Source organism: Mus pahari, chromosome 1, assembly GCF_900095145.1.
Source record: "Mus pahari chromosome 1, PAHARI_EIJ_v1.1, whole genome shotgun sequence".
In the NCBI taxonomy this organism is placed as follows: Eukaryota; Metazoa; Chordata; class Mammalia; order Rodentia; family Muridae; genus Mus; species Mus pahari.
In genome coordinates this window covers 155,898,998-155,922,699 of record NC_034590.1, presented here as the reverse complement: position 1 = coordinate 155,922,699, position 23,702 = coordinate 155,898,998, and the positions used below count along the sequence as shown (strand labels likewise).

Sequence of the window (23,702 nt, the reverse complement as noted above, 5' to 3'; positions counted from 1 at the left end):
AGAAATATTTAATTATCAATTTCACTTGGGAATTGGTGCTCAGAGGACAGATGTGTGTCAATGACATAAATACAGGGTTTGCTGGCACATATACAATATTTAAAACCAAGGAAATCAGGCAACATCACTGAGAAATTATCTAGTTTGATGGTTATTATCATTAGACCAATGTTGATTACAGACCTTGGGAGTTTAGATAATCAGTTTTAGCCATTGGGTAAGTGAACTGTCAGATGAACTTGTTTTTCTTATTCTGTGTCTTGCTGGATGACTTCATCTCGTGGAGAAGAGAGACAGTCTCTGTGGAGAAGAGAGACATTCTCTGTGTCCACAGATGCTCCCTGTATCACTGGCCCTAAGGTTTTTTTGTTTGTTTGTTTGTTTGATTTGTTTTTTGTTTTCTATTTTTAGTGGCCAAAGGTCATACATGTTTTCCGAACCCATGAAGTTGAAAGAACTTGAGAAGCCAGCTGTCCAAGCGTGGAGCCCGGCCAGGCAGTACCCTGTGTATCTGGCCACAGGTACGATGACATGACAGACTAGGAGCTACTGGAAGTCATACGCCAAAGGAAAACTCAGTATCTAGAACTCCTTAATGACCATGAGAGACAGCTGTAGGATTATGTCAGGTTGGGTACCTGGCAACAGCCTTGGACTAGGGCCTGAGGGCGTCATCTCATGCTTTCCTTTCGGTTACCTCTGGAGAAAGGATGCTCCTATCTCTTCTGTTTCCTCCCTGCTCCCTAACCTATTAGTACCCCAGTATTTTCTCATGCATACATTGTTGCTCATTTGCTACCTCTTCTTTCCTTTCCTTGTGACTAGGAACATCTGCTCAGCAACTAGATGCCTCCTTTAGCACAAATGCCACCCTGGAAATATTTGAGGTTGATTTCAGGGACCCTTCTCTGGACTTGAAACACAAAGGAATTCTTTCTGTCTCCAGCAGGTACTATGTTGGGTCTATGAGTGGGTATTCAGGTCAGACCCTGATGGATAGAGGGTCCTGGGGGTGGTGTGTGCAATTCAGGGGTTGTGGGGGTGATAAGTTTGGGGAACAGGAGTTATGTTTCAGAGGAGGTCATGCTGGTCAAAGGGATTTGAAAACTAACCACTTTCACCTTACTAGGCAGCAGCAGCAGCAGCAGCAGCAACAGCAGCAACAGCAGCAACAGCTGTATCAGGCAGCATGCAGATGATAGAGCTATCTTGCACAAGCCAGGACTACCTGTACCAGGTCTTGCTTTGAACCCATGAACATTGACTCCTCCCTCCCTTCACTTTTGTTAGGACAGCAACCTTACACAATACCACACTCTTCTGCCAGTAAGGAGGGTGACGAACGATCTCGCCTCATGGCTCTTGGGTGCTGATTGGGTGTCACAGGTTTCGTGGCTCTGGCAAGCTGGATGCTCATAGGTTTCTTGGCTACATTGTGTAACAGCAATGAAAAGAGGATCATTTATCCTCTCCTTTAATGGCAGAAATGGCTACAAGAAATCCTTGAGGAGCTTGGTAGGAGAGCACTATCACTGGGACCCATCAGATTTTACTCAGTCCTCAGAATAAGTCTAAGTTAGAAATGCCACTACTTCTATTTTACATGGGTGATGGAAGCCCTAAGAAGCTGGACTTGGAATGGAAGCATGTTCCTATCTGAGTGCAAAGTCTTTTTCTTCCTGGTATGTCACAGCTCTTGTCTGTAGACAAGGTCTTGGTAAAGCTGGCTTTGAACTCAAAGTCCTCCCAACTCATCCCCCTGAGAAGCTGGTATAGATATGTCTCACTGTACCTGGCTCTATTCCTTTTTAAGGACTTTGTGAAGATGGCATATATAGCCTGATACAACAGTCAGTAGGTTTTTGTACCGTCAGAAAAAAGTGTAAATATTCATTATAGTCCACTTTGTATTTAATAAGTAGTATATACCTTACCACACTACTGATTTTATATAGATATAAAATATCTATATAAAATATGTAAGTATTTTTCTTATAGCCCAGGACATTTTCTCGCCTGCTTTAACCTAGAGACTTTTGGTCTCTACCACAGCCTTCCATCTGATGATTGATAGGCCCTATTCTTTCTTCCCTACTGCCAGTCATCTTATGCATTGCTGACATGGAAAGCACTGTCGTGTTGGGTTGTAGCCTAGCTGTGATGCTAATTAAGCCATGTGCTTTGGAGTAAGTTGTGTTGGTTGCCTCGTATTTTCTCACTTACTGAAGAAGAGATCATACAAGATCATTTCTAAGAACCTGCTGAGACATGCATCCATATCTCACATTCAGTCTCTCCCCACCTTCTTGGTGGGATTTCCCTGTCCTTTCTTTCCTCTTAAAATTTCTTAGGGGGGAGCTGTCAGTGTGGCTCATGAGGAAAGGCGCTTGCTGCAAAAGCCCGGCACCTGGAGTTCAGTCCCCAGAATCTACGTAACGTGGAAGGAGAGGACCAAGACCATGATGCTGTCCTCTGACCTCCACATGGGTGCTGCAGCACACACACCATGAAAACCACAATATTAATAATAATAAAAAAATTAAGCCCTCAGCCCCTCTAGGGGTTTGAATGAAAGTGGCTCCCATAGGCTCTTACAGAGTGGCACTATGAGGAGATGTGCCATGGACTAGACTCAGTCAGTCCCTCAACCCGTGGGAAAATCAGTGTTCTGGTACTCAGGTGGGCAAAGAGTCGACAGGGTGACAAACGGACACGAACACCAGAGAGAGTATTGGATCTGAGTGCAGTTTTTCAAAGTGAGCATCAGACTTATATTACAGAAGAAAACAAACAAGCTAAGTGATACATTAAGGTCACCCAAGGTACACTGAGATTACAGAGGGATGCATACATAAAATTTAGCAGGAAGCTGGGCAGTGGTGGCGCATGCCTTTAATTCCAGCACTTGGGGGGCAGAGGCAGGTGGATTTCTGAGTTCGAGGCCAGCCTGATCTACAAAGTGAGTTCCAGGACAGCCAGGGCTATACAGAGAAACCCTGTCTCGAAAAAACAAAAAAAAAAAGTTAGCAGGAACCAGGCAGTGTTTAAAACTGGTATAAAAAGCAGCCCCACCTAAGGTCAGCTTAATCTTAGAAGCCAGGAGCAAGGGCTTTATGCTCTTGCCATAGTTCCAATTCTAGTCTATTGTATAATCTACCTTCTCCCTAGGCCATTGTAAATTCCTGTGTATGGGAGTGACTCGGCTGTTATTCTAAGTTTACTTTGTAGAACTAGCCCTGAGATTCCTAGCTCTTATCCAGGAAACTGTAATGCCTGACTTCTTTCACTATCTACACTGGAGGCATTTTATCTGAATGAATAGCATTCTTACTAAATTTAAAACCCAAGGTCAGCTCAAGGATTTCCTAGGATATTGGAACACTGGTGGAGTGTTATTAACTTAATATCTAACTTAGCTATTTGTCAAATCATTCCTCAGAGGCACTTATAATAAAGCAATACTGTAGGAAAGCACACAGATCTGTTCACAACTGACGCAGGGACAAGTTTGGATCATTCAGGTTACGGGATGCCAAGACTCCAGGAGACTAAGTTTCCGTAAAAATTTTGCCTCAGAGCTGAGTCCAAGCTTTTGGGCCTGTCATGCAGTTTCCACTGGAGTGGGTGTGGCAGAGATGTGGCCTTATTGGAGTAGGTGTGGCCTTTTTGGAGGAAGTGTGTCACTGGGGTGGGCCTTACAGTTTCAAATGCTCTAGCCAGGCCCCATGTCACTCTCTTTCTGCTGCCTGCAGATCCAGATGTTGAACTCTTAGCTACCTCTCCAGCAACATGTCTGCCTGCATGTCACCATGATTCCTGCCATAATGGTAATGGACTAAACCTCTGAACTATAAGCCATCTCTAATTAAACCTTGTCCTTTATAAGAGTTGCTGTGGTTATGGTGTCTTTTCACAGCAGTAAAAACCCTAACACCTTCCCCCAAAACCCCACTCTTGTGCCTTTTCTTATCAACAGACTTTCTTCCTTCTGCCTACTCTTTTCTTCACACCCTCAGTCAGATTTGGGCCCGGAAGCTGCCCCGCCTTCTTTCCCTCAGTCTACGATGCTTCTGAGAAATACTCCTATCTAGAAACATCTGCTGGAAAGCAGTGTTCTGAAGTACCCATAAGGGTGACAGTAAGGGCCAGCTTAAGCTGTGGAGAGACTGAAGAGATGGATCAGGCACTAAAGCATGTGCATTGAAGAAACCATCTGTGGTTTGTTAGACAAATCTCACTGTGGAAGAAGGAGTTTGGGGAGAGTCTCTTCATGGTGGGTAGAGGCTATGGCAGAATGAGGTTGGAGGTCAGTGGGTGACCTATCTTCCTTCTGCTTACAGAGACTCCACATCTCTGAATATCTGCAGAATCTCCCCGTCCTGGAACAACCTAGGAGAAAGTGGGTGGTTTGTCTGCTCTTGGTTCTCTGGATTCTTGAGGAATACAGTTCCTGTCTTTGAGTGCTAGGAGGCAATACACACCAAGCCGAAAAGAAAACCATTCCACATACTTCTCGTAGTGGATCTGTCCTCAAGATACACCTTCCTTATAGCAGCATCAGAATCATACAGCAGAGAATGTGATCTTTATTCTTCCATAAACCCGGGTTCAAACCTCAGCTCTGCTATCTGCTATCTTCTTGGGCATAGCATCCAACTTCTCTGACCATGCTCTCCACTGTTAGCTCAGGATATGAAGCAGAAACAGAGCATTGCCTGTGCATGTCAGGCATTCAGAGGAGTGCGTTGCTCCCCAAAGGCCTGCCCAGCCTGCTGCCAGTCTCCAGCTGGGCCTGTGCTCTTCACTCTGCTTCTTGAGGAGACTGGGTTCTCCCAGTTCTTTTGCCCCAGATGTGGAAAAACTCTTTCTCACTTTAGTTTACTGTCATGAGGTTGGGATTTTTTTTTTTCAAAAGGAACTTAATTAAATGAAAGCAAAATCTAGAATGAAGAAGTGAATAAGATGGGGGTTGGGGGTGTTCTGCAGCAGATATTTGCAGTCATGATGTGCTAAGTGCTGGCCTCAGATAAGCGCAGGTGGTCCAGCCTCCTGACCATGTGGGCTTCAGTTTGTTGTCATCCCCAGCCCTTTCGTTTAGTCAGCAACAGCCATGAGCTGGCCGCTGGGACTGCCCCTGCCTAGGAACTTCAGTGTCCTCTTCTAAACTGACGTATCTGGACACCGGTTCTCAGTTCGGCCTTGAGTCACTTCAGAGCATCTGTTACTGTGTAGATTTGGTGGTGTGTCTCTTCTCTGGACCTTCACATTCCTGGCCCTTTGTAGGCATAGTTAGGTCTGTGCATTCTTTAGATGTAGCCCATCAGAATTCTAGGTGCATCTTCATCAGAGGATGCCATGCATCCTCATATTTACAGTCATGGTTTCCCTACACAAACATGTCTTCTCCTCTCTTCTTTAACCCCACTTCCTGTTTCCATGATAAATGCCATCATTTTTTACTTTTAACTGTATGTCCTTTTTAAAAAAAAATCGTTTTAGTTATGCATCTGTGTCTGTGTATGGGTGTGTACATGTGAGTGCTTGGTGGTCCCTAAGGAGGCCAGAGGTGTTGGATTCTCTGGCTGGGTTAACAGGCAAGAGCAGTGTGTGCTCTTAACCACTGAGCCATCTCTCTAGCCCTTAGCTTCATTTTCCAAAATTCCAACTTACAAGAAGATAAGGCAGCTATAACGAGCAGTCACATGAGGCCACGGTGTAACAGTCTCCTTCCGGGATTAACTGGCCACAGGTCCCTGGTCTCTTGGGTGTTTTCTAGCACAGCCTCTCCAGGAGTTGGCTTCACCACGCTAACAGGGTAGTGAACAGTAGAAACATACTTGCTGCAGCGAGTATAAAGAACCAATTTGTCATACTCTGTATTCTGCCTCTCTGAGGTAATTTTCCTCTTCTCCAACCATAGGGTGACTTCTTCCTGAGGGGTCAGGTCCCTTTACTCTTATTCATCTCTGGTTCCCGTGTGACCTGTGTCTTCCCCTCCTGTCTGTAGTTGTTTACTCACAGACCCCTAGTTCCTGGATGACACTGACACCCTCCTGGGTCTGTTTGGACTTTTTCTTCTGCCCCATGGAGATGGCATCACTTTAGAAAGCTGCTCACTGTCCGGTGATAGCCCCAGAGGCACTCCCCCCCCCCAACCTGTCGTGTCAGCCTTCCATTCTGCAGATGCAGCCCCGCCTGGGCCACTGTTCAGGTTCACGCTCTTGCCAAGCTAGCTCGGCTCAAATGCCTGGTAAACAAACTCTTGCTCTGTCAATTCCCGTTCAGTTGGCTCCCTTGCCCATCAGGGTGTGGAAATGTTTTGTTGCACCTAGGGATCTTGTGACATTTGCTGTGAAACCTTCTCTCATGGTTAGCCACAGTGAAAGCAAGACAGGACCCCATCCCCCAACACTCTCAGGCCTGAGGATTTCAGATGTTTTCCCATGGAGCTTTGCATGAGACCCAGGTCTTTTGGTTGGAGATCTAGGGTTTGTCTTTTTCTTTTGTGCAAAACACTGGCACTGTTGTTTGTTTGTTTGTTTGTTTGTTTGTTTGTTTAGAAATACCTCCAGAAAGCCAGGAAAGTGTTTCCCTAGTTGGGTATTTAGTATTTTGTGCCTCTTTTTCTTCGTGCTGACCCATTGCAGTTGTATGTCTATTCCATTGGGTTAGCATATGGGAAAGGCCGGGCGAAGGGAGGTCCTACGGCTTTCTCACCTTGAGTTTGAGATGGGACAATAGTTGTTTGAGGGAATTGTTTGATTGTGACCCATACGAGATAGGCTCCTGCATGAGATGGGCTAGACTTGATTAGTTTTGTGAACATGAACTGAAGCTGCATAACTTCTCCAAGCTCGCTTCCCTACTCGAAATTGGACATGATAGAACTTCTTTATAGAGCTGCTAAATATTAAATGAGTACTTGTAAAGCATGTAAAATTGTGTTATGTGACAAGTTGTCAAGGAATGAGATTGACTTTTTTTTTTTTTTTTTTTTTGAGATTAGGTTTCATATAGCCCAAACCTGCCTTGAATGTGCTTAATTACAAGATCCTGAATTCCTGATTCTCCAGTCTCCATTTCTCAGTTACTGGAATCACAGGCAGAATCCCATACTGGCCAGGCTGCATCATCTGACTATTTGAGCAATGAGGACTATGTGATGGAGTCTATTTGCAGTAGTTATCACAGTCTCTATGTAGCCCGATTTTAACTTTAAAACAAAACAAAAGAGCAACACTCCCATATAACCCGGATGGTGACTTTCTTGATCTTAGTTTAACATAGATGAAGTATCTTTTTTCTTTTTCTTTTTAAAGATTTATTTATTTATTTCATGGATGTGCATACACTGTTGCTGTCTTTAGACACACCACAAGACAACATCGGATCCCATTGCAGATGGTTGTGAGCCACCATGTGATTGCTGGGAATTGAACTCAGGACCCCTGGAAGAGCACTCAGTGCTTTTAATTGATGAGCCATCTCTCCAGCCTGGAGTATTTCTTTTTCCTAAAGAAAGTGCAAGACCGGGCAGGGGAGACGTCCCTTCTGGGTCTGGAGAAAGAAGAAAATAGACAAGCAGATACAGGCTTGGGCTGGGGAAGCCTGGGCTGGGGAAGCCTGCTCGATAGGAGAGGTTGGCAAAGGCGTCGTCCGTCCTCTGCACTCTGACCTGTGCCTTCCTTGCTGTTGACACAGATTCTTTGCCTTTGTAGGTTTCACAAGCTAATCTGGGGAAGCGCTGGCAGTGGGCTTCTGGAAAACTCCGGGGTTATTGCTGGTGGAGGAGACAATGGCATGCTGACTCTATACAATGTGACCCACATCCTTTCTTCAGGGAAGGAGCCCGTGATTGCCCAGAAACAGAAACACACTGGAGCTGTCAGAGCCTTGGACTTTAATCCTTTCCAGGTACTGGCTATGTCTTAGCTGATCAGACCTGGTCAAGGCATGACGACGCATGCCCGAATGGAAGCATTCTCTTGTGGCCTCCAGACTGTAGCTCTGAACTGTAATGGGGGAGGCTCTGGGTCTCCCAAACGGGTCTCCTCTTTCTCCATTTCTGAGGTGGGAGTGTGTGTGTGTGTAGGGGGTCATCTTCAGAAATATCTTTTATTCACACAGGGCAATCTTCTGGCCTCAGGAGCCAGTGATTCTGAGATCTTCATTTGGGATTTGAACCACCTGACTGTCCCAATGACACCTGGATCCAAGTCACAGGTGAGGGGCTCCCTCCTCCCTCTGACCTGGGGCTGCCTCTTAGGGTGTACAGCCAGGTTTTCCCAGGTAAAGTTTTGAATGCTGGAGCCAGCAAAGTAACAGAGATTTCCAGCTTTACCACTGGAGGGCAATAAAACCCCACAGATGGACAGGCTACCAGCCACCTAAGAGTCAAGAGAGAGGGCATGCAGAGCAGTTGGCTCATGGTGGTTGGTTGCTGCTCAAAGAATTCCCGGAAAGAAGTGAAGGGCAGGGGGACCAGAAGACACCAAGACAGGCAAGGAGTGACATGTATCATAGTTGTGGGGAGAGGGCTGGCTAGGCCCTGCACTCCGCAGAGAAGAGAGAGCGAACCCTGGACACACCACCATTGTTTTGCTGTGGGAAGGGGCTGTCTCTGTGTGCGGCTCTCAGGTCTGGTTTGCCTCTGCGTGTGCCTCCTCTGTCGGTCTGTAGCTTGGATTACCTATTTGCTTTTCTCTGTCTTGTGTTTCATCATGAAGCAAATGTGGGTTGGCTAGCACTTGTTACCCTGAAAGTCACTCTGTTCTTCCTGCCTCGTTTTCTCAGGGGCTCTTTATATCTGTTTCCTCTGTCAGATTTCTCCTCTGTCCTACAGACAGGAGGTTACTTTTCAACCTTGACTCTATACTTTTAAGAGAACTTTGGCTTAGAGCTAAAGCCAGGTGTGCCAGCTGTTCCCTCTCACTTCTGTATCCATACCTGAAGCATCTTTCTTGGAAAATGTAATCCCAGTCCCTAAGGTTGTTAGTAGGAGGAACCTCCTGCTTCCTTTCAGCTTCCCGTGGGCCGTTGGGAGGAGCAAAATGGTAGATGCCACTTAACTCAGGGGATGGCAGGTTGTCTCTTTTACCATCTTTCCTCAGAACCCCCCAGAAGACATTAAAGCATTGTCTTGGAACCGCCAAGTCCAGCACATTCTGTCTTCTGCTCACCCCAGCGGCAAGGCGGTTGTGTGGGATCTCAGGAAGAATGAGCCCATCATCAAAGTCAGCGACCACAGCAGCAGGGTGAGTAGTGACCAGGACACGGGCCTGCACTCTGACTTTCCTCACGCCAAACAGTGGGATCTGCTCTTGCTCCGGGTCAGGATTCTCTTTCTTTCTTTCTTTCTTTCTTTCTTTCTTTCTTTCTTTCTTTCTTTCTTTCTTTCTTTCTTTCTTTCTTTCTTTCTTTCTTTCTTTTTTTTTCAGAGACAGGGTTTCTCTGTATAGCCCTGGCTGTCCTGGAGCTCACTCTGTAGACCAGGCTGGCCTCGAACTCAGAAATCCGCCTGCCTCTGCCTCCCGAGAGCTGAGATTAAAGGCGTGCGCCACTTTCAAGTGTGGATGCAGCCCCATAGCAGAGTTCTTATAAACAGTGAATGCTTGGGAAGCCAAGCAGCTGACCTGGATTCTTGTCACATTCTTTGTTTGTTCATGACCCCCACTTATTGCTGAGGAGACACAGGGTACCCTCAGAGTAGTCTCATTCCACCTGGGCAGAACGGGCTGATAATCTGAGGGGTTCGGTATATTACCCACTGGGATCTTCTTTGTTAACAGATGAACTGCTCAGGCCTGGCCTGGAACCCAGACATAGCCACTCAGCTAGTGCTGTGCTCAGAAGATGACCGTCTCCCAGTCATTCAGCTGTGGGACCTGCGCTTTGCTTCGTCACCCCTGAAGGTGCTGGAGAGCCACAGCAGGTAGCGTCTCCAGCCCTGTTCACACATGTGGGCCTCATTTAGCAGTGGACACCTTCCATGGTTTCCAAGACATTGCAGAGAACACGGCTGTATCTCCAACTAAGAGGAGTTCCTTTGGAGCCTGGGCTTCTGGGAAGAGCTGGGACTCCATGTAACCTCCAGAGATGGGTCATGAGAAATACTTGAGCCAGTTGACCCTTGTTAGTTTCTATTACTATAATAACTACCCAAGGTAATTAACTTATAAAGAAAGCTTTGTTCTCTGTTCATGATTGATTAGTGTCCTTACTTTGGAGACTTTGATGTGGCAGCAAATTATGGCAGGAGTGTGTAGGGAGAAAAGCCATTCACCACGGCCATGGAGCAAAAGAGAAGTACGAAGAGGTCAGGTCCCAGCATCTCCTCCAGAGCCTTCTTTCAGAGACCCACAGACCTCTCACTGCTGCATCTGTCCTGTACTGGGAGGGTCCTAGGTTTTGCTCTGAGAACAGTGTTCATTTCTCTGAGTGGAGAGCCTCCTGCCAGACCTCTTAATAAAAGCAGCTTGGCTCCTGTTGCTTCAGGAAGACCTGTCCTGAAGCTGTAGCTCTGGGGCCCACAGCAGAGGAAGCAGAGCCACAGCGTATTCTAACCAGGGGGCCATGTTGTCTTTATTTCTCCTTTAGTGCTCTCGTGTTTCTCTCTCTCTCTCTCTCTCTCTCTCTCTCTCTCTCTATCTCTCTCTCTCTCTCTCTCTCTCTCTCTCGTGTGTGTGTGTGTGTGTGTGTGTGTGTGAGTGTATTGTTCCTTAGGACATGTTTATTGAGACAGTCTTGTCACTGAGTCTTAGGCTCTCCAACTAGGGATGGTTGCTTAGCCACTCAACCCCAGAGATCCTAATGCTTTTGCCTCCCCAGAATTCTATGGACTTGCCAAGTTTGTTACATAGGTGCTAGGGACCCACCCCAAGTCCTCATGCCCAGAGAGCATTTCACCAACTGAAGTGTCTCCCAGGTCCCTCCTTCAGGACTTTTGAGAGTTAGGCCTTTACTAGGGGACTAAAAGCATCCCAGAAATGGATGTTTGTGTGATTCCTACTAATTCACGATTCTACTCTCATTGCTGAACGTCAGCAGGGTGGAGCAGTGCATAGCGCTCAGGCTGTGCTGTGGACTTTGGCTAGGCCACTGTCTAACAGATACTCACTTTTCAAAGCTTTGTTCTCTTTGAAAAATCAAGTTAGATCATCCGTTCAAGCCGTATCTAAGACATACAAGGTGCCCGCTCAGGGCTGGCATTCCACAAACAGCGGTTCCTCTTTGTTTTCACTTTTAGGGGCATCTTGTCGATGTCCTGGAGCCAGGCTGATGCTGAACTGCTGCTTAGCACTGCCAAAGACAGCCAGATTTTTTGCTGGAACCTGTCAAGCAGTGAGGTAGGCCGGTCCTGCTGTGGCGTGCTGTAACGGAGGTCGGATTGCAGGGGAATCCCAGCTACCTGTTCCTATGTCTGTTACCAATAGGTCAGTGTTTCCTGAGCTGTTCCTCATGCTTGCGCTCTCTTGTGGCAGGTGGTCTACAAGCTGCCCACACAGAGCCGCTGGTGCTTTGACGTTCAGTGGTGCCCTCAGAGCCCTCCCGTGTTCTCTGCTGTCTCCTTCGATGGCTGGATCAGTTTGTACTCTGTGATGGTAGGAGCTGGGAAGCCCAGCACATGAGGCAGGCTGACGAGGTTTGAGGGGCTTGGTAGAGAGTGCTGGAGGGCGGGGCTTTCTGTATTCGGGGGATGAGAGAAGGGCACATAGCTTTGGAAAAGGGCAGCAGGCTGTGGGTTTTAGAGGGCCGTGTTGTGTATCAGGTCCCTGACTTCCTTGGAAGAAGCATCTTACTCCTTGTTATTCACGCTGAACCTTTACATCTGTTATCTCACAGTATGGACTGACATAGTTCCTTCTCTGCTGTGTATCTACCTTGTGTCACACTCCTATGTAGACTTTAAATATTGCTGTCCAAGAGGCTCAGACACCTGAGTCTCCCATCTTCTTTCAGCCTCAGTGAGAGTCTGCCCCAGGTAGGTCAAATTGGGCATCGCAGGGATTCACCCCAAAATTGAGTTTGTAGGGAGAGTTCCTCGCTGAGATGTCTCTCAATACTGGTGACACAGGTAGCTTTTCCCTCTAGATTTCCTCTTCCTTTAGCAAAGGTGAACCTCTCCCCCCATGCAGGTGCCTGAGCAGGTGGCCCAAGCATCACTCATCCCTCCCTTGAAGAAGCCTCCCAAGTGGATGAGAAGGCCAGCAGGCGTTTCATTTGCTGTGAGTGTTGGCGGTGTTTGTTTGTGTGCAGTGCCTCTCCTGTGCCCAGCAAGGAGCTGCATTCCAGAGCTTGGTTCCCAGTGCCTGTTCAGATCATGCCCCATTCCGCCTCTCAAGCAGGTGCATAATGTAGCTTCTCCCTCTGCCCCGTCACCATTCTGCAACCTAGCTCACCTGCCAATCCTTCTGAAGGGAAATCTACAGCTTTAGACCTCCTGCTTACGATAAAGAGCTCGAGATCCTTCCTGAGGTTTCCGGAACTCTTAGATGTCTGGACTGGTGGCAAGGCATACAGGAAGGAAAGAAAACCACATAGATTTTATCCTGCCATCCGTCTCCTCAAAGGTTCTGAGCTTCCCCTGCCTTAGAGACCTAAGGCTAAACATGCTTGGGCCCCATTTGCTTTCCCCGTGACAGTTCCCTTCTCATTCTCATATGTTCCTTGTAGTCCAGTTACGTGTGACTCATTTCATTTCTGCCCCATGAACAGCTCCTCACCTCTCTTGTGTCTTATCCGTGGCTCCCCCATTTCCTCTGAACCCCGTGGCAGACTCTGAGGGCCTCCTCCTCAGCCCTCAATCCCAGCTAACCTCAGCTCCATCCTATTGAGATTTTTATTTCTGTAATTCTGTATCATATTTTATATGGCATGCATTACATACAATGCATCATATGTGTCTGGAGACCCTAGTAATAGATTCTGTAAGGCTAGGTTCTGCCTTGTTGATTTTTATACCCCAAGAGGAGAGCTTTTCAAACTCTAGTGAGAATAAAGGTCACTTGGGGATCTTACTAAACCTCAAGTTCTGGTTCAGTGGCTCTGATGTAGAGCTCAAGACGTCCAGTTTCCCAGCACATTTCCAGATGCTATCTTTGCTGCTAGTCTGAGGACCAATGCTTTGAGGAGCAAGAAGGTCCTGATGTTCCAAACAATGCTTTAGCTACTGGATTTGATTAGGAAAAGGATGTATAAGAGGAGACATTCTCACATTTACAGTCAGTGGTTTTATTACAAAGAAATGGCTAGCATGCCCAGGAAGGAATGCCTTTCTAAATACCAGGAGTGGGTGCTGCGGGCGTAGCTCAAGAGAAGGCTCGCTTAGCATGCCCGTGGCCCTGGACTGAAGTGCTCAAGCACCATCACTACCACCGGCAGAAATGGCCGCAGTGCTGGAGTGAAGAGTTCTTGTCATAGCTCTGTTGTTAGTTGGGTGACTCTGAAGAAGGATTTCAGTATCTTATTTGTAAGACAGAAGTAGGAGGGCCAGCACAGCATGCTTTACCAGTGCCAAGTGTTAATTAATAATTTAAGTGGTTTTGTGGTGCGCAAAGCTGCAGTCTAACGTTTGTTCAGTAGGTGATATGATTCTGACTGGAAGATTCACTAAGGGAGTGGGGCTTAGGAAGGGAAATAATGACTAGTTAGGGACTGGAGCTGTGAGCCAATCCTGGTAACACACCGGACTGACTTGAGGGTTTCAAAATGACTGATGTTACCCTCACCCAGCTTTTGGTATTATTGTCTGGGGTGTGACCTGGTGACTGGAGAGCTTGGGACTTGCACTGTGTGACCAGGACTGTGAATGGCCAGAGAAAGAATTGATAAACCTCTGACTTTGTGCCATGTGCTCGATGTAAAGTGTCAGATTCATTTGATGGCCTCAAGTGGAGTAAAGGCCCAGAAGGGGGTGAGCTGAGCGATTTGGGAACATGGAGCACTCATATAAATGATCAAGAATATAGATGCTGGGGCAGACATGTTTGGCCCTACCTTTTAGGGGTTTCATGCATGCCAGAGGAGTGTAAGTGTTCTTCTGTGGTCTGCCAAACCATTATACAGTCTTGGGTAGCAATAGGGTGCTGTGAGCAATAGGGAAGGGTCTAAACCTTGGATTGGAAGACTGAAAAAAAAACAAATGCTAGCAAGCACTCTAGTGACATAGTCTGTGATTGTACCACTTGTTCAGGCCACATGCTGAGAGATGGTGGTACTGAACTGGGAAGTGGCAGAGAGTACCGTGTGGTGAGATTTTAAGCTGGTGAGAGTAGATTTCTATAGTACCCATTTGGCACTCAATTCTTGATCCTGTTTCATCCTAGCAACTTTCTGTTGGTTTCCAGTGTCTTAGTTATTATTCTGTTGCTGTGAAGAGACACCATGACCAAATGTTATAAAAGATAACATTTAATTGGGGGCTTGCTTGCAGTTTCAGAGGTTTAGTTCATTATCATCATGGTGGAGGAGTATGCCAGCATACAGGCAGACATGGTAGCTGAGAGCTCTATCTCTGGATCTGTAGAGCAGGAAGAGAGAAAGCCATTGGGCCTGGCTTGGGCCCTTAAAACCTCAAAACCCACCCACAGTGACACACTTCCTCCAGCAAGACCATGCCTACTCCAACAAGGTCACACCCCCAATCCTTCTCAAGTAGTGCCACTCCTTGATGACCAAGCATTCAAACAGACGAGCCTATGGGGGGCCATTCTCATTCAAACCACCATAATCTCCAAGGCTTGCTCAATAGATGGCCTGCTCTGAAATCTTGCTAGCTATTGGCTTGAAAACATAACCTCCTTCTTTCTTACATTTCCTTACCAGTTTGGGGGAAAGCTGGTTACTTTTGGCCTTCCCAGCAGCCCTGTCCAGCAGGTGACACAGCCTTGCCCCCACCCTGTCTTCATCAGTCAAGTCATCACAGAGTCAGAAGTCCTAACTCGGTCAGCTGTGCTGCAGGAGGCCTTGGGATCCGGAAATCTCCTTAATTATTGTCAGAGCAAGATTCAGCAAATGTCATTGCCTTGCGAGAAGATGCTCTGGCAGTTTCTGAAGGTAGGAGGCTTGAAGGTTAGCTGCTCTTTCCTGAGACCCAGAATTCCAGCCCCTGTCACCTCCAGGAGACATAATAAGCACACTGTGACCCTTTCCCCTGACTTAGTATTTTTTATGTCCTCTGGACACAGAGTCTTCACTGTTTTCTAGAAGCTCAAAGCCCACTGTAAAGACTTGGGTGGTGGGGTGTCGCTGCTGCTGCTGGTGTCCTGAATACTTTGCCAGCCAAGGCAGACGCTTTCATAGAATCACACCAAAGGAAGGGTTCACGGGAGAGATGCATGAAAATAAGCAAGTTTTGGATTTGTTTGAGGTAACCCAGGGCAGGCCCCTGTTAGGCCACTCCACTTGAGCGTGAGGGATGCAGTTGTAGTCTTTGCTGGGTCATCATGTTATAGCATGGAGAGCGTGTGCTTGTCAGGGATGTGAGAGAGAGCTTGTGGCAGCCTGCTTGCCTAGCATGCCCTGGGCTTGGTACTACCTCTGTCTCTCTGTCTCTGTCTTTCTGTCTCCCACTTGCTCTTATACATCTCTCTCTCTCTCCCTCTTGCTTGCTCTCATACATATATGTATTCACAGACACACTCACATGCAAACACACACAAAAGCACATGTATTCATACTTACATGTGCTATACACGTACACACAAAAAAATAAGTAAATAAATGTAAGTTAAAATACCCAGAGCTTTGGAAAGTCATTTCCCAGGAAGGGCATGGAAGGAGGAGGAAGGCTAGAGATGTAAGAAAGACTATAGTCAGAATCATGGGTCAGTGTAGGAGAAATAGAGAGTGGGGTAGACTGGTTCTGCTTCTTGGCCCTTGGTGTCAGCAATTTGGTGGGAAGCTGGCTTTGGGTACTGTTCCTGTGCATCCTCTGCCAGTATCTTTTCAACCCTGCATTTAGATCCCAGGACCATGAAGGTTACACTTGGCATCAGTCTCCTCAGGGTGTGGAGACTAGGGCAGTGCCGGTGGCACTCTCCTGCCGTGTGTTTTTTTCAGTATTTCATGCAACAATTCAGAGTTCCCTTCAGCTCCCCAGACAGCTCAGATGCAAAGAGATGATCCAGGTGGACACGGACGATGTATAAGGTGCCCTGACTTGCACGCTGCTCGGATAGAAAAGCCAACTGTCCGTTTCAGAGTCCCCATAGGGACATGCCCAGTGCCCAGAGTCTGTGAAGCCAGAAACCTGACATGGTGTTCATATGGGTTATTTACGATTTACCCAGTTCCAGGTCAAGTACAATAACCAATCAATTACAAGAAGTACCACCTCTAAACAGCCAGTGTTTTACTCTCATTGGGTTACTAAGGTAAGCTAAGTTAGGAAGTCAACTGAAGGTCCAGTTCTCATGTCAACATGGCAAAGGGCTGTGATAATACTGTTCACAGCCCAGCAAAAACCATTGAGGAAGAAAGGTAAAAGGTGGGATCACCATTTTGAGGGTCCACGGGGCTGTATGTGAGGGTACACTGGTACAGGTATCCATCATGGTAGAGGAGAATGCTCATTTACATTCATTTGGTGGAAATGTTTCTGTATTTGTGGTTCCTTAGGTGACCTTAGAGCACGATTCCAGGCTCAAGTTCCTCGGGCTGTTAGGTTACAGCAGAGATGAGCTTCAGAAGAAGGTGAGTAGAGCCCTGCTAGGGCCTCTGCCCTGCCTCTGCCCAGGGACACCCAGCCTCAATCCATCACCAACGTGTGTTTTACCTCCTGGAATTAGGCCTGTCTCTGGAAAAGTGGGTGAAGAATCTTGGAGAGTTTGGGGTGGGTGAATGGGGAGCATCAGACTTGTGGGAGCCTGGCTGGCACTCATAAGGGTCTCCACACAGGTGGACACTTGCCTGAAGAGCGACTCGAAATCACAGGAAAGCCCTCAGCTTGAGGCGGTTGACCTCAAAAGCACCAGAGCACACAGCCCTTGCGCCCAGGTATGGTTGGAGTCCCCGGAGCCTGACTCATGGGAGCACAGGAAACCTGTCTCCTAGGGAACAGTCTCCTTGCTGGTCCTTTCGCTTGTTCTCAGTAAGCTCCCCGAGAAGGCTTTGCTCACTTGGAGTCAGAGTAGAACACAGAGCCCACCGGATGCTTCCCAAACGGACCTGTGCATTCTTTTTGTTTTGTATATTAGGACACAAATGGTAGCGCTCTTGCCTAGAGCATGCTGTCTGTGTTCTGGCTTCAGTTCCTACACAGTCACACCTGTCCCTCTGTGTACAGGTCTCCAAACACACTGCCAAGGAAGCCTCTGCACCCTCAGCCTTCTTTGATGAGCTGATCCCTCAGAACATGACTCCCTGGGAGATCCCCACCACAGAAGGTACCCTGGCCCTGGGAGAGAGGAGATCACTGCATGGGAGCAGATGGGCCCAGAGGTTTTGGTTTTAAGAGTTGCTTATTCCCCCTTGCCTCCCACCTAAAATGTCAGGTACTGGTGGGTCTGTTCCAGATAGTGGGTGCTGTGCTCGCTCTAGTGACTGGGCCTTTCTCTGGATGGCCTTCTGCCAAGGTTTTTTTTTTCTTTCTATTCCATAATTTTCTTGTTAAAAAACAAAACAAAACCGTGACCTTGCCCATGCCAAGAAAAGCACACATCCCGTTTGTGATCCTGCATACAAGGTCCTCCCTGATTTGAGTCCTGTTTTAGAAAGTTTCAGTTGTACCAGGGCATCCCAAGACACTACATTTTGTTGCCCAGAAGTGAAACTTGGGGGTTTTGTGGAACCAGGCTGCCTAATTTAGAGACAGTTTGCAGACGTGCCTCCAACACACCACAGAGGAAGCTTTCCTATCTCAGCCATCTTTGAAGAACTGGAGCCAGAGGGGGAGCCTCTGTTCTTGGGAAGGAAGTGAGTATGTGAGGGCCAGTGATGTGCTGTCTGCAGACACTGATGGACTCCTGAGCCAGGCCCTGCTGCTCGGAGAACTGCGTTCTGCTGTGGAGCTGTGTTTGAGGGAGGAACGCTTTGCTGATGCCATCATCCTGGCTCAGGCTGGGGATGCAGAGCTGCTCAAGTGGACACAAGAACGCTACCTAGCCAAGAGGAGAACCAAAACCTCCTCGGTACTGCTTGTCACCCAGGAGAAGAAGGGAGGGGATGGCTTGGACATGGGCAGGTGGAGGCCCATCCCTTGGGACTGGTGTGTGAAATCTACCTGTCCCTCTACTCTAACGACCTCCACGTCATTGCTAACCGTGCTGAGTATTCTAACAGGAGAGGCTCTGTTGGAACATCCCTGCTGACTGTGCTGGGATGGAAGGCTGAGGGTTTCTCCCTTTCTGCCCAGTACAGCTTCTAGCCTGTGTTGTAAAGAAGAACTGGAAGGACCTAGTATGTGCCTGTAGCCTGAAGAACTGGAGAGAAGCGCTGGCCTTGCTACTGACATATTCAGGGCCAGAGAAGTTCCCTGAGCTTTGTGGTAGGTGTGAGTCCAGCATGTGCCAACAGATTTATGCAAAGTGGAGGCAGAGGGCCGGTCAGCCTGGGATCTGGAAGGAAGGGCTCAGCCAGGAGAGGGATTGTAGCTTCTTGTTTCTTGGAGGCATTGTATAAGTTCTGTTTTATTTCTCTGTCACATGGCAAATTCTTTGACTGTTTCTATAGAGCAAGGTTAGCTTAAAAGATTTATCTTTTATTTTTATTTACATATTATGAGTATCTTGCCTGCATATATATAATGTATGTACCATGTGTATGCCTGGGTCCCATTGAAGGAGGAAGTAGACAGCTTCACTGGAACTGAAGTTATAGTTAGGTGTGAGCTGCTGAGTGGGTTCTGGGAATCAAACCCAGGTCCTCTGTAAGAATGGAATGTGCTCTTTATCATGGGGCCATCTCTCTCCCCCGAGTTGTCTTAAAGCCAGTGAAGACTCTTGTCTGAGAGATCACAGTCTTCCACTTGTTTCCAAATGTGCAGGAAGATAGCATAGGGAAGCTGTGCTGGTAAACATGTTTGCGTCTCTCCACAGACATGCTGGGAATTCGCATGGAGCAGGAAGAAGGCAGGGCACTCACCTCTGAAGCCAGACTCTGCTATGTGTGCTCAGGGAGTGTGGAGCGGCTGGTAGAGAGCTGGGCAAAAGTCCAGCAAGCCTCGAGCCCCATGGCTCTGCAGGTACCTCTTCTCTCCAGAGTTCTGGCCACTAGTGGTAGGGTTGTTCAGATCAGTGAGCTGGGACATCTAGGTAAGCTAGACCCAAATGTTAGGGAAGAGCAGAGGGCCCTCCGTGCCTAATGTCAGGAATTACCTTACTCCCTCAGGATGTCTAGGTTGGCTATGAGCCTTCAGAAAATGTTGCCATTCAAAGACTCACCACACAAGTCAACCCAGTATTTGAGAATTTCCATGAAACCTTCTATGGACCTAAACCGTATCAGGTGTTCTGTGGGTAATCAGAGAAGGTGAAGTCATAGGCTTGTGGGGAGAACAGAGTCTCATGAAACAGTTCAGTCTGGTCAGTGACATACACGCAGGAAGGGATAAAGAGGTACCAAGAAGAAACAGATGCATAGAAATCCAAGGCCCAGATGCAGTCCATTGGTCTCAATCTTAGTAGCTTAAGGAGCGAGGCCCCCTCCATCATGTCTCTTTCATGTGACTGTCTGTTGCCTTCACCATGGGGTGTCAAAGTGCTCTTTCCCGTGGTACGATGTTCCTGGAGCCACCATCCGTGGTACGATGGTCCTGGATGAGCCTCTGGGACAGAGCAAGGTGTGCATGGAAAAGGTGGATCACCTTCATCCTTGTCCCTGCAGGAGCTAATGGAGCAGGTGACAGTCCTCCGCAGGAGCCTGGAGCTCCTTCAGGGCTCTAATAAGATGAGCCCAGGTCCTGCCACAACACACAGGCTCACCCAGTATGCCAGTCTCCTAGCAGCCCAGGGCAGCTTAGCCACTGCCATGAGCTTCCTACCCAGCGACTGTACCCAGGTGAGAGAGGCCATGATAGAGAACAGATCATCTTATTCTTTTATCCAGCAGCACACACACCCATGTTTTACGTCCTATACCAATGCTGGAGTGCCTAGGAGAGATAAGATCTCTCTCCTTTAGCAGCCCGCAGTCTGTTGGGATAGATCACCTATTAGTCACTTACAGTGTCCTAACAGAAGGCTGCACTGAGCACTGTGGGACTGCAGGGAAAAGGCGGGCGGCTTTCCTGGAGCCCTGAAGGAAGGCTTTCCAGGGCTTAGAACAGCTGAACTAAACCTTCAAAGAGAAGTCCTCCTTGTGGGGCACTCCCGGCTCAGAGCATAGCCAGGAGGGAGGCGTGCAAGTGTTTGGCAGGGATCAGGGAACTTTGGGTCTCTTCGTGTTACCAGAGACTATATAAACAGTAATCCAGAGTCTGATGAAAGAGGCCAGGCTTGTAAGAAAAGATGTTTGCTTGTTTTCATTTCCTAACCCAGCTCTTCCTTATTACAACCTTAGCCAGCAGTTCAGCAGCTGAGAGATCGGCTTTTCCATGCCCAAGGTTCTGCTGTCTTAGGCCAACAGGCTCCTGCTTTCCCTTTCCCCCGAGTTGCTGTAGGAGCTGCCCTCCACTCAAAAGAGACATCATCAAACAGAATGGGGCTCCAGCCTCCTCGCCAGGTAGGACCTTATCTGTTAGCTAGTTTATCTATCCACTCAAAAGTGTTTATGGTTGTAGACAGTTGGGATATTTTAGTGTCCAAAACCAGATGAAAATTCCTAACTTCACAGAACCATTTGAGATTCAGGCATTTTTTTCTAGTAACTATTCATTGAATAAACACTAGGATCTTAGAAAATAGGGACACAAATTATAATCTTTGCTCTCAAGTAGTTCATCTAGTGGAAGGATAGCATATTCAAAAAAAAATGTAGAATTTAGAATAGCCATGATTGATATAGCAAGGTGCTATGGGATTATATAGAAGGAAAAGAAATTTCCTGTGGTGTGTGTATGTGTGTGTGTGTATGTGTGTGTGTGTATGTGTATGTGTGTGTATGTGTATGTGTGTGTATGTATGTGTGTGTATGTGTTTGTATGTATGTGTGTGTGTATGTGTGTGTATGTGTATGTGTGTGTATGTGTGTGTATATGTGTGTGTATGTGTGTGTGTATGTGTGTGTGTATGTGTGTGTATGTGTGTGTATGTGTGTGTATGTGTATGAGTGTGTGTATGTGTGTGTATGTGTGTATGTGTGTGTATGTGTGTATGTGTGTGTGTATGTGTGTGTGTATGTGTGTGTGTATGTGTGTGTGTATGTGTATGTGTGTGTATGTGTGTGTGTATGTGTGTGTGTATGTGTGTGTATATGTGTGTAAATGTGTGTGTGTGTATGTGTGTGTGTATGTGTGTGTGTGTGTTGAGTAGTGAAGTTCAGGAAATATTCTAGAATGGGTATGATGCTGATTATTTAATCTGAGACTTAAAAAAGTATTACATTTTAAAAGATTTATTTTTAAATTGTTATTCACATAATAAAAACTGTGGTCAAGATGTCATATATGAGAGAAGAATAAACAAACAAACAAACACCAGTGGGTTAAGGGAATACCCTTAACCACTGAGCCATCTCTCCAGTTATCATACTGCTTTTTAAATTTTTTATTTATTTTACATGCTGACTGAAGTTTCCCCTCCCACCCTTCCCCCAGTCCCTCCCTCGAACCTCCCTCCTCCTCACCCCATCTGTGCCTCCCATGCATATCAGTTAGCCATGGCATAGCAAGTTTCAGTGAAAACAGACCCCTCCTCTTCTCTTAAGTCTAGATGAGGCAATTAAGTAGGGGTAAGTGTCCCAAAGGCAAAGAGTCAGAGACAGCCCCTGCTGCCACTGTCAGAAGATCAAGCTACACAACTGTAACGTGTGGAGGGCCCATGTCAGTCCCTGGCAGGCTCCCTGGCTGGTGGTTCAGTCTCTGTGATCTCCTATGGTCCAGGTTAGTTGACTCTGTGGGTTTTCTTGTTGTGTCCTTGACTCCTCTGGCTCCTACAATTCTTCCTCCCCTTTTCCCCCATGACTCCCCCAGCTCTGCCTGATGTCTGGCTGTGGGTCTCTGCATCTGTTCCCATCAGTTGCTGGTGAAGCCTCTGATGACAACTGGGCTAGACACCAGTCTATGAGTACAGCATAGAATCACTAGGAATCACTTCAGTGACTTTTTTTTTTCTTCGATTTGTGTTTGGTTCGATCTTAGGTGTCTGGATCTCCAGCCTCTGGTTCCTAGCCCTCCGGGCAGTGTCAGAGGTGGGCTCACTCTCATGGCATCATGGGTCTCAAGCAGGACCAGTCATTAGTTGAATTTCTGTACCACCTTTACCATCCTGTAGGCAGGACAAAATGTAGGTCAAAGGTTCTGTGGCTGGGTTGGTATCCCAATCCCTCCACTGGAAGACTTGCCAGGTTACAGAAGATGGCCGGTTTAGGCTCTGTATCTCCCATTGCTAGGAGTCTTAGCTAGGGTCACCCTCATAGAGGGTGTCTCCATTCCTGGGAGTCTCTATTGTACAAGATCTCAAGCTCATCCAGAGATCCACACTGCCCCCCCCCCCAGTTGTCTCTTTAGTATTCTCTCCCTCTGGCTTACCATCCCCTCCCCCAACCTGATCTTATCCCCCCTCCTTTTAAAAGTTTTTTTGTGTGTGTGTGACAGGGTCTCACCATGTAGTCCCAGTAGGTCTAGAGCTCACTACGCAGACCAGCTTGGTCTTAAACTCATAGAGACATGCAGGCTTCTGCCTACTGGGTGCTGGGATTAAAGGCCTGAACCACCATAGTGAACTTGAAAAAGAGATCTTTTTAAATGTATTACGTGTGTGTGTGTGTGTGTGTGTGTGTGTGTGTGCATGTGTGTGTACATGTGTGCCATGGTGCATGTGTAGAAGTCAGAGAACAAGCTGTGGGAACTAGGTCTCTTCTAACATGTGGATCAAGCAGTCTCTCCAGCCTTTCATTGGATATTAAAGATTAAGTTACTCAGACAAGGGAATCGGACGTTACGTCTACCTCAACCACAGAGGACAGATGTGCAAGCACATTGAGCCAAGAAGAAACAGCAGCTTTCCAATAAAGACCGACAAAACATCAATAGGTTGTGGTCCTGGGACGGGGTTAAATAAAGGAAGTAGATAATGGAGAACCTGGCGTTGTACACTAAAGACCTTCAGCTTGACCCTGGTGTTGCTACAGGGGTGGGGCATGGGAGAAATGGCCACAGCACACCAGCTCCCTGACCCCTTTCGCTCCTCACAGGTCCCAGCTCCATCAGTGAGGCCAAGGACCACAGCTCAGCCATCATTAGTGATGCCCTTCAGCCCCTCCCAGCCCAGCCCTTCTCTGGGCTCAAGTGACCACAGGTTCCCTGGGCCCCAGGCAACTCTGCCTGGGCATTTTGTCCCTGGACTAAGGCCTGGTAAGCAAGGGAAGCTCTCTTCTGGTGGAGGATGAGGTCTCAGGGAGACGAGCATGCAGACAGACATACTGTCTCCCCAGCCTGTGTTCATGTTGCCTGGAGAGGCCGTTGTTTTATATGTGCCAGCATCTTGTGTAACTCAGGCTAGCCTCCTACTTTCTGTGTAGCCCAAGATGACCTTTAACTGATCTGTCTGCCTCTGCCCCCAGGGCTGGAATCACAGGGGTGTTCCCAGCTTGTTTTGTCTTTTTTA

General features: G+C 47.4%; 1 protein-coding gene across 1 annotated transcript in view; it reads left to right on the top strand.

The window, feature by feature from the left end:
- The window catches only part of Sec31b (SEC31 homolog B, COPII coat complex component), a 29,118-nt gene that overhangs the window by 1,539 nt on the left and 3,877 nt on the right, over window positions 1–23,702 (top strand). Inside the window, 21 exon segments of the mRNA XM_021208943.2 lie at window positions 412–521; window positions 826–949; window positions 7,719–7,914; window positions 8,128–8,223; window positions 9,111–9,254; window positions 9,789–9,931; window positions 11,246–11,345; window positions 11,481–11,595; window positions 11,598–11,641; window positions 12,091–12,127; window positions 12,130–12,224; window positions 14,824–15,054; window positions 16,618–16,692; window positions 16,897–16,995; window positions 17,285–17,384; window positions 17,950–18,128; window positions 18,358–18,484; window positions 19,035–19,180; window positions 19,822–19,995; window positions 20,497–20,658; window positions 23,290–23,449. Coding sequence (XP_021064602.2) covers window positions 428–521; window positions 826–949; window positions 7,719–7,914; window positions 8,128–8,223; window positions 9,111–9,254; window positions 9,789–9,931; window positions 11,246–11,345; window positions 11,481–11,595; window positions 11,598–11,641; window positions 12,091–12,127; window positions 12,130–12,224; window positions 14,824–15,054; window positions 16,618–16,692; window positions 16,897–16,995; window positions 17,285–17,384; window positions 17,950–18,128; window positions 18,358–18,484; window positions 19,035–19,180; window positions 19,822–19,995; window positions 20,497–20,658; window positions 23,290–23,449 — 2,641 coding nt within the window. The 5' untranslated portion in view covers window positions 412–427.